The 13993-nt window shown below is 45.0% G+C and overlaps 1 protein-coding gene across 1 annotated transcript; it reads left to right on the top strand.

Moving 5' to 3' along the window:
• Positions 1-3269: 3269 nt before the first annotated feature.
• On the top strand, positions 3270-6269 carry LOC133887132 (CBS domain-containing protein CBSCBSPB1-like). The gene is made up of 13 exons (XM_062327064.1): positions 3270-3504; positions 3606-3774; positions 3923-4055; positions 4155-4380; positions 4475-4588; positions 4698-4764; positions 4867-4972; positions 5083-5141; positions 5247-5371; positions 5467-5597; positions 5692-5777; positions 5853-5942; positions 6038-6269. Exons 1-13 carry the CDS (start codon positions 3389-3391, stop codon positions 6221-6223), a joined length of 1608 nt encoding a protein of 535 aa, XP_062183048.1. The 5' UTR covers positions 3270-3388; the 3' UTR covers positions 6224-6269.
• Positions 6270-13993: the final 7724 nt, after the last annotated feature.

Raw genomic sequence — 13993 nt, 5'->3', positions numbered from 1 at the left:
CTATCTCAATCTCTCCTCTCTCTCCTTCTCCCTCCCACTGCCGACCTCCTCCCCTCCCCATCTCCCTCTCCCTCCCACCGCCGGTCCCTCCCCACCAACCTCCTCCCCTCCCTACCGGCCTCCTCCCCTCCCCACCAGCCTCCTCCCCTCCCCATCTCCTTCTCCCTCCCACCGCTGGCCGGGCCCCATCGGTCTCCTCCCCTCCCCATCTCCTCCCTCCCACCACCGGCCCCTCCCCACCGTCCTCCTCCACTCCCCATCTCCTTCTCCCTCCCACTGCTAGGTGGCAGAGGGGCCGAGGCGACAGTGATAGTCTCAGCGGGAGACCCGGCGACCCGGTGCACAATAACCGCTCCGCTCAGCACATCGGAGAGTGTGACGCTCTCCCTAGGCCCGCTGTCGCGCGTCTGGCCGTGGCCGTGGCATGTGATCCCCATGATGAGCCGCTTCAGGTTGGCCGAGAGGGAGCGGCGGATCCAGTGCGAGCGATGGCCGAGCACGTGTGTTGTGGCTGTGCATGTGCTGTGTTGTGGCGGCGGCCTTCGAGCCGCCGTGTTTGCAGGTGTGCCCGGCGGGAGCGACATCCGAACCGGCTTAGAATCGAGCCAGCTCGGATGCCGCTCCCGCCGTCGTCAATTCTCTTTTTTTTATTCCTTGAAAATGGCAATAGTGTCGGGTGAGCAACTGGCATTGATAGTTGGAGACTATCAGTGACGAGTAAGGAGTGCCGATTGAAAACCGGTAGTGAAACTGTTTTTCAGCCGGCACTGATATGCCTTTTTGTAGTAGTGAAACCAACCGTGATAATCGCCCGATTATCACAGTTTCTTGTTTAGTGCCGGTTCAAAAACCAGTGGTAATGCTAGTTTTGAACCAATACTAATAGCGTTTTCTGTAGTAGTGAAGAGCTGGTCACAATGCTTGGTAATGGTAGTATAACAGTCACAATCAACCTCTCAACTTCAACAGAAATTAAATTTAGTCAAAGGGACTAAACCAACTCAACACACCATTGCTCTATATGTGTACAAATGAACTCATGCTGCGTGCCTTTTCTTGTTGCGGGGCCGATCAATTGCCCCTATCTAAATTATGGTGCCAGCCAAAATCATTGTACAATCATCTTAACAAACAAAAAAACTCTTCCATGGAATTGAAACTTTGTGCTTTGATCTCCTAAAAATGGTTTGTGTTTTGTCAGTTCAGCACCAAACATCACACAAAAAGCACAAGAAAACTACACCATATTTCATTTCTAGCTAACATTGGGGGACCGAGTTGGTGTGATGCAGCAGTACAGAGAAGCTTCGTGTGGGGGTTAGGTGCATGGGCTGCATCAACAACTGTGGCCCTTGTCATTGTGCATGGATCACACACACAATCGGTGTGTTGTTTGGATGAGTACACGGTTAGCTTACTATGCACACAATTATTTGGTTTTTGGATGTATGTTTGGACTTTGGACTCATGTGCACAGTTGCATGTAGGGAAGGTACACAATGTTGTGGGTGAAGGATGGAGGTGAGAAAAATTGTGGATTATATCTGTGTCAAATGATTGTTGTTTGGATTGCAATTTTTGAGATGGATTGATTTATTGATGGGTGGTTAGAATCCTAGATTAAAAAACCTTGTACCTTTTCTTTACTTTTTTTAGGGAAACCCTTTTTTTAGGAACTAGCTTTGTCCTTTGATTTTTTAATTGTGTGCATGAAGGCTTGTACAGTTTTGATTGCTTCAAATATGTGTTGCAAATGGACCGTAATCGTAGTTCAGGCCTAAACTTAAATAAGGTATTGCCCGGCCCAACCTTGGTCATCAGTGCAAATAAGACCTAGCCCAACATAAGAATGGACTTCACTAGTTCATGTCTACGAGACAATGAGAACTAAAATATATCAAGTGATAACTGGATTTACATCCTCTTTCAAAAGGAAACGATAACTGGATTTAACAGCAGGCGGCCAAAAAAATTATTGGCCCTAACTGGATTTATCGGCAACTCACACTGGGCATAAAACCAGCCAAAAGTTTTGAATTCACATAAATTGGCATTGGTAATCTCTAATATATAAAACACGAGTTGGTTTCCATGTCACCTCTTTCTCTACTCTCCCATCGAATAAAAACCATTAAAATTTAAATAATTCATCAACTTTTGCCATCTACCCTCATCCTCCAGCCTCTCTGCCTCATTATCAGCTATGGATATGAGACCCGTTTTACTAATGAAAATAAATGAACAAATTGGATTAGCGAATAATCGCCTCCTTTTTCGGATCTCATATGAAATCAAACTGCAACATTGCTCCTATGCATTCATTCGGCGGCGCTTCCTAGACCTGATCATGGGCAGCCTGGCCCAGTCAACCCAACCTAATCCGCCCAAAAAAGCCCAACCTGGCCCGGCCCAACTAGTGCATGGGCCGGGCTCGGGCTTAACTTCACAGCCCGTAGGTTATTTTGGGCCGGGCTCGAGCTTCAAAAATTGACCCAAAACTCAAAAAAGCCAAAAAAACCCGAGCCCGACCCAAAAAACCCATTGTTGGGTTAGGCTCGGGCCTGGAAACCTGGCCTGATGTATGGCTCGAGCCGAGCTTGGGCTTTTGGTTTTCCCGTTGGGCTTTTCAAAGCACGGTCCGACGTTTGAACAGGTCTAGTGCTTTCATAGCACATTCACATCTACATACTTTGAATTCATATTTAATATTACTATGTCTAATATTTATATTTTGTTGCAACTCATGAACACTTAGCTAGCATAGACATAAATGCGAAAGTGGTCTGATGGTAAACCCCATGCCTCAACTATATCAGTTCATGAATTCAATTCATGATATATTTTCTTATTGGTTTCCCGTTTTCCTAAAAAAAAAATTACATGCCTATGAATTCAATTCATGATATATTTTCTTATCGGTTTCCTGTTTTCCTCAAAAAATTATAATTTCTTGAAAATGAACTGTTAAATCCTGTTCCAAGTCAGACATGCGTTCGAACCCTTGCTTTCGAGCAGAGCAGAACGGCAAAAGCATCTGTAAATAGATATGAATTCAAACATGAGCAGACTGGTAGTTTTGAAGCCCAAGGGCTTGTCTGGAACGTAGGAATGTCATAAACGTTCAATTTTACGGTACACTGGAGAATTACTCGTGTTTCAAACAGACTTGAAAATTGCAGCCGCATTTCTGAAGTGACACTCCCCACCGCAATATATAATTGGGCAATACAGCAGCAGCCATAATGCCTCGTGCAAATTCCAACGAGCAATTCGCCTGCAGAAAGCGCGGGAGCCCCTCAATAACGCACGCGTACGCACCCACACGGACCTCTCTTACCTCCCGTTTCACAAATCTCGTGGCCGTCCGTCCGCCTGCCCGTCCGCAGCAATGGCCAATGGCATGTCAGCGCCGCGGCGGACGCTGTCGATGGGGAGCGGCGGTGCCATGGGGCGCCGTGCTGCCGCCGCCAGCGATAGCCCCAAGCCCGGGCTGTCCCGTTCCGTGTACCCCCACCCACCCTTCCCCCGTTCAATCTCTTTGTGATGCGTTTGAACGATGCATGCAGTGTCTGTGATCACCTCATCGACGCGAGGCATGGGTGCAGGACCATGGGCGGCGAGCGCACGGTGAAGCGGCTGCACCTGTCCCGGGCGCTGACGGTGCCCGAGGGCACCACCGTGCTGGAGGCGTGCCGGAGGATGGCAGCGCGCAGAGCCGACGCCGCGCTCCTCACCGACTCCAACGCGCTGCTCTGCGGCATCCTCACAGACAAGGTCCCCCCGTTCTTCTCGTGTTTGTTCATTCGCGGACTTCTAATTGTTAATCCCAAATCGGCAATTGCTAGCCATTAATAATTTCATATGTAACAATCACAATTCACAAGATCAAGCGTGTCATGTGACTTATGTCGTGCCTATATAGGACATTGCAACGAGGGTGATCGCGCGCGAGCTCAAGATCGACGAGACGCCGGTGTGGAAGGTGATGACGAGGCACCCGGTCTTCATCCTCTCCGACACGCTCGCCGTCGAGGCGCTGCAGAAGATGGTCCAAGGTCAGTCATCGAACATCCTCTTCGATCCCGGACGGTTTCATCCATCCAGGGGAGCTTTGTACGAAAACTCAAGAGTGTCTGCTTGCACGTTGATTTCAGGAAAGTTCAGGCACCTGCCGGTGGTGGATAACGGCGAGGTGGTCGCCATGCTTGACATCGCCAAGTGCCTCTACGATGCCGTCGCCAGGATGGAGAGGGCGTCCGAGAAGGGGAAGGTGGCGATCGCCAACGTGGTTGATGGTGATGACAAGTATTCGATTGTGGAGGCTTTCAAGGAGCAAATGTTCAGGCCGTGCTTGTCCGGAATTGTGAATGCAGAATCAATGTTGGTTCGCGAACCCTTTCACGGATGATTTTACGCAAGTTTCTGCAGAATGTGCTTGCTCTCTCAATTTTTTGAACATGTCAATCGATGACAGGGTCGTCATCGTGTCGCCTGGTGATTCGGTACTTGCAGCAACCAAGAAGATGGTCGATGCGAATGCGAGCTCGGCTGTCGTGGCTGTGGGGAGCCAGGCTCAAGGCATCCTGACGTACGTGAGCTTGCTGGCTGCATTGCTCTATTGTCTGAATTGAACTTGTCTGGCACTCTGGATTCATTCTTAGTTGCTTTCCTTTTTTGTTTATCATCATGCATGCCAGTTCAAGGGATATCTTGATGCGCGTGATCGCCAAGAACCTCCCTTCGGACTCGACCCCGGTTAATATGGTAAGTACAGTTGAGTGTTATACACCAACCAGTTCGCCCACGCAGTAGGTCAAGCTACTAATTAAGGTTAACAAGCAGCAATTTATGCGATGCAAACTCCAGGTGATGACTCATGACCCTGAATGCGCCACGGTTGACATGCCCATACTCGACGCCCTACGGACCATGCAAGAGCGCAAATTCTTGCATCTTCCTGTGATGGATAGAGGTACAGCATATAAAAAACAGGATCAGAACAACCTGCAGATTGTTATGTATATATGATCGCACACATTGTACTTTGTATGTTCTAAAAAAACATTCTGCTTATTGTTGTAGATGGCTCTATCGTTTCCATTCTCGATGTGATTGATATCACACACGCGGCTATCTCCATCGTAAGTTGTGTTCATCCATGTGTCACGCTAATTGCATGTTATCTAGCTGAAGACAGACAGGTTCAGATTAAAGAGGTGTCTCCTGCTGATTGCGCAATGGGACAGGTTGAGAGTAGCGGCAATGGAGTTGGGAATGATGATGCAGCGATCTGCATGATCCAGAGGTTCTGGGACTCCGCCATGGCCTTGGGGCCCCTGGACGGCGAGACAGACACCCAGTCCCAAATGAGGTTGCTGGACTCCTGAATTTTTTTTTTTGTTCTACTGAGCGTCACAAGTTTTCAGTGACTATACACTTTTTTGCTCTATTGCTTTGATTAATCAGCGAGGCATCGAGGTCCCAAATGATGTCTGAAGTTCACCACGAGGCGGCCAGCGGCAGCGAGGCGTCATTCCCATCGTCGTTCTCATTCAAGCTCCAGGACAGGCGAGGACGGATGCACCGGTTTAGCTGCGGTACTGCTATTATGCTACTGATTTTGGCAATTTCAGCACAGTAACTTCTGGTGAGTACTGTAGCATTCCCGACAAACTGAAACTTGAGCTGCAGAGGTGCAGAGCTTGACGCCGTTGGTCACCTGCATCCTCCAGAGGCTCGGGGCCGACATCGATCCCGATCGCCTGCCACAAATTCTGGTACCGAATCAGTGACCGTGTCTGTGATCGATGCTACGCTGCAAGCGTGATTAAGTTACAAATTTCTGCGCGCAGTACGAAGACGAGGACCGGGACAAGGTGGTGCTCGCGTCGGACGACGACCTCGCGGCGGCGATGGACCACGCGAGGATGGCCGGATGGAAGGCACGCACACGCGGCCGTGGCTCAGCTGTTCCATCTGAACCGATTCGCTGCTCTGCTATGTTCTTATTTCTGACGGTGTATACTGGTTTTCGCAGGGCCTGAGGCTGTTCCTGGACTACTCCGGCACCACCGGCCGTAGGAAAGGCGTGGCCTCTGGTGGTAGCACGGCGATGGGCATGTCTAGCCGAGACGCATGGGCGGCGGCGTACAGCGGGGCGGCCGCTGGCGCCGCCCTCGTCACTGGGATCGGCGTGATGGCATATCTGCGAAGATCCGGCTAGCTGGCAGCTAGTAAATATACACGTGAAGTTGTTCCTGTACATCTGGGACACTGGGACATAATTTGAACAGTCTAAGGGATTTGTATTCACATCTTTAGAGTGTAGTACGGAGCTACGGATGCCTAACAAGTGCATATCCCGCTGCCATCATCCTATTCGTCGAATAAATATCTAGAGCAAATATGAATTCAAAAGCAAACCATGAAATTCTAATGCAAGTCAAATCGCGTGGACAAATATATTTAATTAACTGCCTTTGTTCGCTCAAGAAAGCTTGACTTGGAAATCAATTCAACGAAGTCTAGAGCATGAATTCAGAAGCAAATCTTTGTTCCTTGCAAGAAACAGGCACGACGCGTGCCATCTCCAAATTTTACGTGCAGTCTGGTTGGTAGAACACCTGATCGATTCAACCACTGCTCCATCAACTTGGATCGCAAGGATACATCGGGGAAAGTTAATGTATATATTCCCTGGCTGACTGCTTCAACCAATTAGATGAAACGATGTTCTCTGTGTTGGGACCTAGTCAGCAACCCAATAGTCAATTAGAAGATGAAGACCAATTCCAATAATCCTTGGAAAGTAAAAACCTACGTATACGGCACTAATCCTGTAATAGTTATTTCCATAGTAGTTCTAGAACGGTGACCAGAGGAAGTGAAAAGTCGCTCACCAAATTCTTAGACATATTTCTATTTTCTCATCCAATGCACCTCAAAATAAAGAGCGAAAATAAGAAACATAGAGAAACAAGAGAAGATCACAAAGATTATGAAAAGATCATAACTCCACTAAATGGATCTGAACACTAGGTTCTAAGAGAAACCAATCCAAATGTAATTGTTCACAAATTCTTGCAACTTGATTGAAAAACCCTTAGATCCAAAGAAATTAGAACCGGATGACAAAACTCTCTAAGTTGATGAATCTAGAGGATGGGATGGTTCAAAACCAACTCATATGTGATTCCTATCTCTCTAGCAACAAGAAGAGCAACTTCAACAAAGTAAAAAATTTCAGCTTTCAAACAAAAACAAAAAATGCAACGAAAACCGAAAAACTTGCAACCAAGCAAGGGAGCCAATAGAAGAAAATCAAAAGGAGATGAACACAAGCATAGGAGGAAGCATAAACTTCATTACTTCCAAAGGACAACCCTATTTTCGACGAATTAGAAAGTATTTTGTATAAAAAAAACTCTTACCTAAAACATAGCCTAAGCACTCCTCTCACACTTCTAACACCCTAGCTCACACAGCCATCCCCTCTATAGGTCTAGGGAGGCTTTTTTGGCCCTTAAGTTTCCTTGTTCACAAAATACCTCTCACTATTAGTGCACTCCTACCTACCACTAGGGGTATTTTGGTCCAATCTTTTCTTCATCCAACGAACGGTGTGACATCTTTATGACTTAGCTTTGGCTCGACGCAAGCTTCGCGATGATCCACGTGCACTCCATCCTTCCACGATTTTGAGATCAAACCGTGAAACCGCCTTACATTCTTCTCAAAGCGTGACTCACCGCCACTTACTTACATCTTAAGCAAGTATCCCGATGTTGACACGTATACTCCATCTTGCGATCTTGACCTCCGGCAAGTCTCCCTCGCTCCTGATCCCTCGGGTCGCCTTGTCACTTGCATCAGCACCCCTTTCGCTTGATTTTGTCAACACGTCGTCTTCATCCGCCATTCTATGCTTTGCCTGCTCTCCATGTGTACAGTTAAGATCACCCTTGACTCTGTCTGACCTCCTTGATCATCCGGCACCAAGCACCCCGCTTAGCCTCGATCATCCCGCTGTTGACCATCAAGTTGCATCCATCACCACGACATGACAAGACAAGCACAAACATGTTTCCAACTCCATCTCAAGTTAGACCAAAATCAAAATTCTTAGTAAATCCTAGAAAAATCATGAACACCGGATGATCCGGCGTGTATTGCCCTCTGATCACCGGACCATCCGGCGCTTGTAATTCTCACTCCACTGAAACTTCCTCGAAAATCCTCCGGTGAAGCATCCAGTGTACACTCCTCCATCGCTGGACCATCCGGTGAGTGCAACCCGCTAGACAAGTCATTCTGCAACCTCTCTGGAACAAATGCTCTGTTTGAGGCATCCAACGTTCACATCCTCCATTGCCAGACTATTCGGTGCGTACATCCACACTAGACATGCCATTTGTAACCTCTCTGAAAAAATTAGTCCAGCGTGCATATCCTCCATCACCGGACCATCCGGTGTATAGAGCTCCTGAATTCTGCCTGCTGGAATGCTCCGGCGTGCCCAGTGCTGTATCACTGGACCATCCAGCGTGTTCAAATTCTCCAACGGCGGATCATCCGCCAAGTGCAAATTTCCTGGCTCATGGACAAAAATTCAAATTCTATTTTTCTCCAACTCCGGTTAGTCATAATCATAACCATGTATTGTAATACATAGACATGTTCATGCAAAATCAAAAATCATCAAACCAAATCAACACCAATTTCAATCATTCTTCATATATAAACCAAGGCACTTGTCAACTTGGTTTCTCAATCTCCCCCTTGATGGGTGCATTGATAATTCTCAAAGCACAAAAAATTTGGTTTGAAGAAATCTCAACAAGAGAAGCTCATCCAATTGATCAAAAGCTACAGAAAGAGAAAATCAAGGTCACTTGGCATAAGAAAAATCGCAAAAGCTCGAAGAGAAGCAAAGACAAGCCAAAACAAAAACTCCCCCTTGATGAATGAACAGTTTTCATTATGCAAGATTCTTCTTTGTGATTTTGTGCATATTTTCTCCCCCTTTGGCAATGCAAACATAAAGAATAAAAACATCATGCAATACATGAACATGCAATCCTAATGAGCTTTCACAAGTATACCACAAAACATTTGCAAATGCTTCAAACATCAAAGGGCTATGGAGAGTAGAATATGGAGCTCACAATCGCAAAAAAAATGCTCAAAAAGATATAATGTCACAATGACATGAAGCTATACAAGCAAAACCTGAAGAATTGATGGCTCATTTAAGTTCAAGTAGTCGAATCATGGTAAATGCCACCACCACATAAGCATCCACTTATGCAGAGGCAATACAAACATTAAGAACTAGCAAACTTAAATCTCAAACTAGGGAAACAAGTATTCATGACAGTACGCTTTGCGAACGCTCACATATAAAACCAAGATTTAGTTAGATTAACTGATTAAAAAGATTGAGTATTTAGGCACAGTTCTTTGTAATTCATTTTATCCCCAAGTTGCCTCTTATTAAAGCATAATGTCGCATGACTGGGTACGTCAAACACCTCGAGGCTTCAAGACAACCGTATTGGATCACATATTAGTACAAGAAATTTGATTGTTTAAGATTATTCAAATGGCACAAATTATCAAGTTTTTCACAAGATCAAGTCAAGTAGTGCCTTTGTGACACAAAGAACACATGTTCCCCCAAGGTTTTATTATGAGCTAAACATTTGATAAAAACAGAGTACATAGTGCAATATTTCCCAATTCACTGTCTCAAACCGAGAATCTTAGAGTAAGATATTCATCAAACTAGCCTTAACACAAGTATTGACTAATCCAAAGCAATGACGAACATGGTGATAAAGAATGTAGCATTTCTTAGTCTATATGATTCATAAAATTGCCAAATTTTATCTTTAGAAAAGCTTGCTTGCTTGAAACAACAGCTAGCGGTAGCAACATATTTAGCTTCAGTGATAGATTATGCAACATTAGACTGCTTGCGAGAAGACTAACAAATAAGATAGGTACCTAAGAAATGATAAGTACCGGAGGTACTCTTCCTATCATTTCTACAACCAGTAAAGTCGGTATCCGAAAAACCTCGAAGAGAAAGCGAAGATGATGTAGGAAACTAAAGACCATACTTAAGGGTGTGTTTGAGATACCTCAATATGAGCTTCACTACTTGGCGATGGGATGTCCTTGATGAATGTTCTTGCTTTGATTGCTTGATTTGAAGTCTAAGGAATAAGTTGAGCTCGTCCATCATTGACATCTCAAATTCTCTGCTCATAGTTTCGGTAAACTTGTCCACAAGACCATGAGAAGAGCCATAAAAAATGATATCATCTACGTATATCTAAACAAATAAGAAATCATTATCATACTTAAAGGTAAATAAAGTTTTATGCACTAATCCCATCACATATCCATGCTCTAACAAGAAGGATTTGAGCCTATTATACCAAGCCCTAGGCGTCTGCTTAATCCCATATAAAGGCTTCTAAAGTTTGTATACTCTATGTGGGTATTTGGGGTACTCAAAACTAGGGAGTTGCTTGACATAGACATCTTTCTCTGTAAACCCATTTAGGAAAGCACTCTTTACATCCATTTGATACAACTTAAAACCCTTAGATGCCGAAAATGCAAGGAGGATCCTGATGGCTTCTAGCCTAGCTACTAGTGCAAAGATCTCTCCAAAGTCTATCCCCTCTATTTGAGTGAAACCCTGGGCCACATGTTTAGCTTGTTTCTAACTACAGACCTATCCCCTGTTTGTTCTTAAAAACCCATTTTGTGCCTATGGTATGAATATTTAGGGGTCATTCTACAAGGATTCAAACTTGGTTTCGCTCAAAGTTTTCTAGTTCTTCATGCATTGCATTGAACCAATTTGAATTAGAAAGAGTGTGTCCAACATCATGGGGCTCAAAAGAAGCAACAAATACAGAATCTATGAAATGAACATGTTGAGTAGATTTGGATCTTCTTACCCTCTCACCAAAGTCACCAATCATCAACTGTGAGGGATGTCTCCACTGAATGTGTTGAGGAGCCTTGCATTGTGAGACAATCTCCACCTCAAACGCTGCTGGTGCAGGCTCGAAAGAAGATGAAGTGGAAGTAGATGCTGCAAGACCCTTTGCTAGTGTAGAACAAGTAGGAGCTAGCTCTAATGCAGGTGTGATAGCAGGAAGTAGTGGATCATCCTCATCATCACCGAGAGCTGGAAGGTCGCTATCTACGAAGAATCTTTCACTCATCTCTTGATCATCTACACACTCAAGAACAGGGCTAGCACAAGGGGTTGATTCATCAAATGTCACATCACAAGACTCCATAATGGTGTTAGTGTCAAGATTATAAACTCTGTAAGAATGACCATGAAGCGAATAACCCAAGAAAATCCCATCGGAAGAACGCAACTCGAACTTGTCAAGATCCACGCTTTAGGATGAAACAACGACATCCAAAAACTATCAAATGAGAAACCTTCGGCTTCCTCCCAAAGCGTAACTCATAAGAAGTCACATTCAAAATTGAGCGCAAGAAAATCCGATTGGAGATATAGCAAGTTGTGCTAATAGCCTCTGCCCAAAACTTCCTAGAAGTCTTATGCTTATCAAGTATCGTCCTAGCCATCTCAACCAAAGTTTGATTCTTTCTTTCAACAACACCATTCTACTAAGGAACGTGTGAGGCAACAAATTGATGATCAATGCCATGTTAACAATAGAAAGTATCAAAGAGATAGTTCTTGAACTCATTGCCATTATCACTGCGAACTGCTTTCAATGCACTAGGGAGTTTCTTGAACAATCTTAAAGCTAAGCTCCGAAACTATGAAAACACTTCATCCTTGCTCACAACAAAGAACATCTAAGAATAGCGAGAGTAGTCATCAACAATGAGAAGTACATAACACTTCCCATCCGCCGAACGAACTTGGGTTGGACCAATAGTGCCCATATGGAGAATTTCTCCCGGTCATTCAGTCATCACCAGATTGACTGCTGGGTGAGAGGAGGCAACCATCTTGCCATGCCAACAAGGAGCGCAAACAAGTTTATTCTCAAACTTGAGCTTGGGCAATCCTCGGATCAAGCCTAGGGAACTCAAACATGTGAGCAAATCAAAACTCATGTATCCTAGCCTCCTATGCCACATCCAAAGCTCAGAAGAGGGCTGGGCAATCAAACATCGAGAAGACCCAAAAGACTCAGAAAAATGAGCTCTAAATACTCTCCCTAGTCGAGAAATCCAATAAATCAAAGTACCTAAGAAATCAAGGACTCGGGAAGCATCACGCTTGAAGCGCATTTCCAAGTCCTCATTCAATAACTAAGATACAGAAAGCAAATTATATCCCAGATGCTTCACCGAAGCCACATCCTTAATAGTGAAACTCTCACTCACTCTTACTATACCTTTGGCCTTCACTCTACCTTTTTTCATCCCCAAATATAATGTACTCATGCCGCTTCATCGAGGTGAGGTTGGAAACCATGATGCATCTCCGGTAATATGACGCGAACAACTGGAGTCGATGAGCCACTTGTTCTCCAAGCCTTCGCCTACCACCTACATCAAGTAAGAAGAGCTTGAGTACTCAATGCTAGGGTAAGTAAGAAACTTGGGAATCCAGCAGCGAGACACTTGAGGGGAAGACGTAAAAGCAGGTGTATGCAAATTAATCCTAACACGCTGGGGGCGAACACCATGATGAGGAAAACATGGTCCACCAAAGCGCTGTGACTAAAATCCTTTGCCACGTGGATCAAAACTATATGAACCATGGTATGACCTACGTCGAGCATCACATCTAGAAGAGAACTGAAAAGCATCTAAAACTCATGAGTGAGGACGAGGAAAAGGCTCATGTACACTAAGGGAATGGTGGTACATATCCTGAGTGCTCAACTCACACTCACACCTCTTATTCCTCCTATGGCGAAAGCAAAACTTGACTAGATGACCCTCCCTCTGGCAGTAAGTGCAATGATAGCGTCTCTCAGGAACATGTCCGGTCACTCTAGACTCTTTCATAGGGGCTTTCTTTTTAGGCTGAGGAGCTCTCTTGGGTTGTAGTGTGGGATCTTTCTTGATGGATTGTGGTGTGGTATTGATCTTGGATCTCTCAGCCTCTATGGTAGTAGGTGTGGTGAAAAAAGTATTACCAACCCCATTGTATGCCACTCTCTCAAAACCCAACCCTAAGGCTAATCCAGCCTTATCTCGACACATTTTGGTCTTAGCCAAAATCAGATCCATTTTTCTCTTGCCTTCTGAGCACTTCTCCACAAGAGAAAGGAGGTACTCATTCTCAGCCATGATCTTCTAAACTTACCTTCTAACCCAGCTGAGTTTGTCCTTAAAGATGATGTAGGAGGAATAGTTCAGCTGACATCCTTAGAACATTCAGCACTCTCCAATCTATACTCTAACATCCTTTGCAAGCATCCTTTGTGAGCAAAGGGTAATTCTTGCAAGCATCTAAGAGAGTAGGTCTAGACTCCTCCTCAGGGAGCTTCTTATCAACAGTCTCAAGCAAACTAGTGACTTGAGTATGCAAAGTCTGAAGCTCAGCAATCTCACTCACGACCACAAGGCAACTATCACACTTCTCATCCTTGACCCTAGACTTAAGCAAGGCAAATTCAGTTGTCACACACTCATACTTAGACTTGAGCATTTTCAACTCACGAACCGCTTTCTTAAGTAATCTATTTTGGTTAACAAGAGCATCATTCAAGGTATCAACCTAAATAGAAAGCTGATCATAGAAAGGTGATACCTCAGAAGGATCAAGCTCTAGGTCGCTATCATTGTCGTCCGCCATGAAGCAAAGGCCGGTGAATTCCTTGTTCTTCTTGTTGTTCTTCACAGGCTGCTCATCCTCCTCCGAGCTCTCATCCTCACTTGAGGAAGTGTTGATGTCGCTAAGCGCTGCTACAAAAGCTCGTGAAGTCACCTTGGTCACCTTGTTGGTCATCTTGTTGCGGTTCTTGAAGAA

Source organism: Phragmites australis, chromosome 12 (genome assembly GCF_958298935.1).
Source record: "Phragmites australis chromosome 12, lpPhrAust1.1, whole genome shotgun sequence".
In the NCBI taxonomy this organism is placed as follows: Eukaryota; Viridiplantae; Streptophyta; class Magnoliopsida; order Poales; family Poaceae; genus Phragmites; species Phragmites australis.
Note: the sequence above shows the minus strand (reverse complement) of the source record. Positions and strands in the feature narration are given on the sequence as shown.

Coding starts and splice junctions, on each gene's coding strand:
- LOC133887132 (XM_062327064.1), top strand. CDS start 3,389: ATGGCCAATGGCATGTCAGCGCCGCGGCGGACGCTGTCGATGGGGAGC. Junction 4,056..4,154: donor GCTGCAGAAGATGGTCCAAG/GTCAGTCATCGA, acceptor CGTTGATTTCAG/GAAAGTTCAGGCACCTGCCG. Junction 5,598..5,691: donor GATGCACCGGTTTAGCTGCG/GTACTGCTATTA, acceptor CTTGAGCTGCAG/AGGTGCAGAGCTTGACGCCG.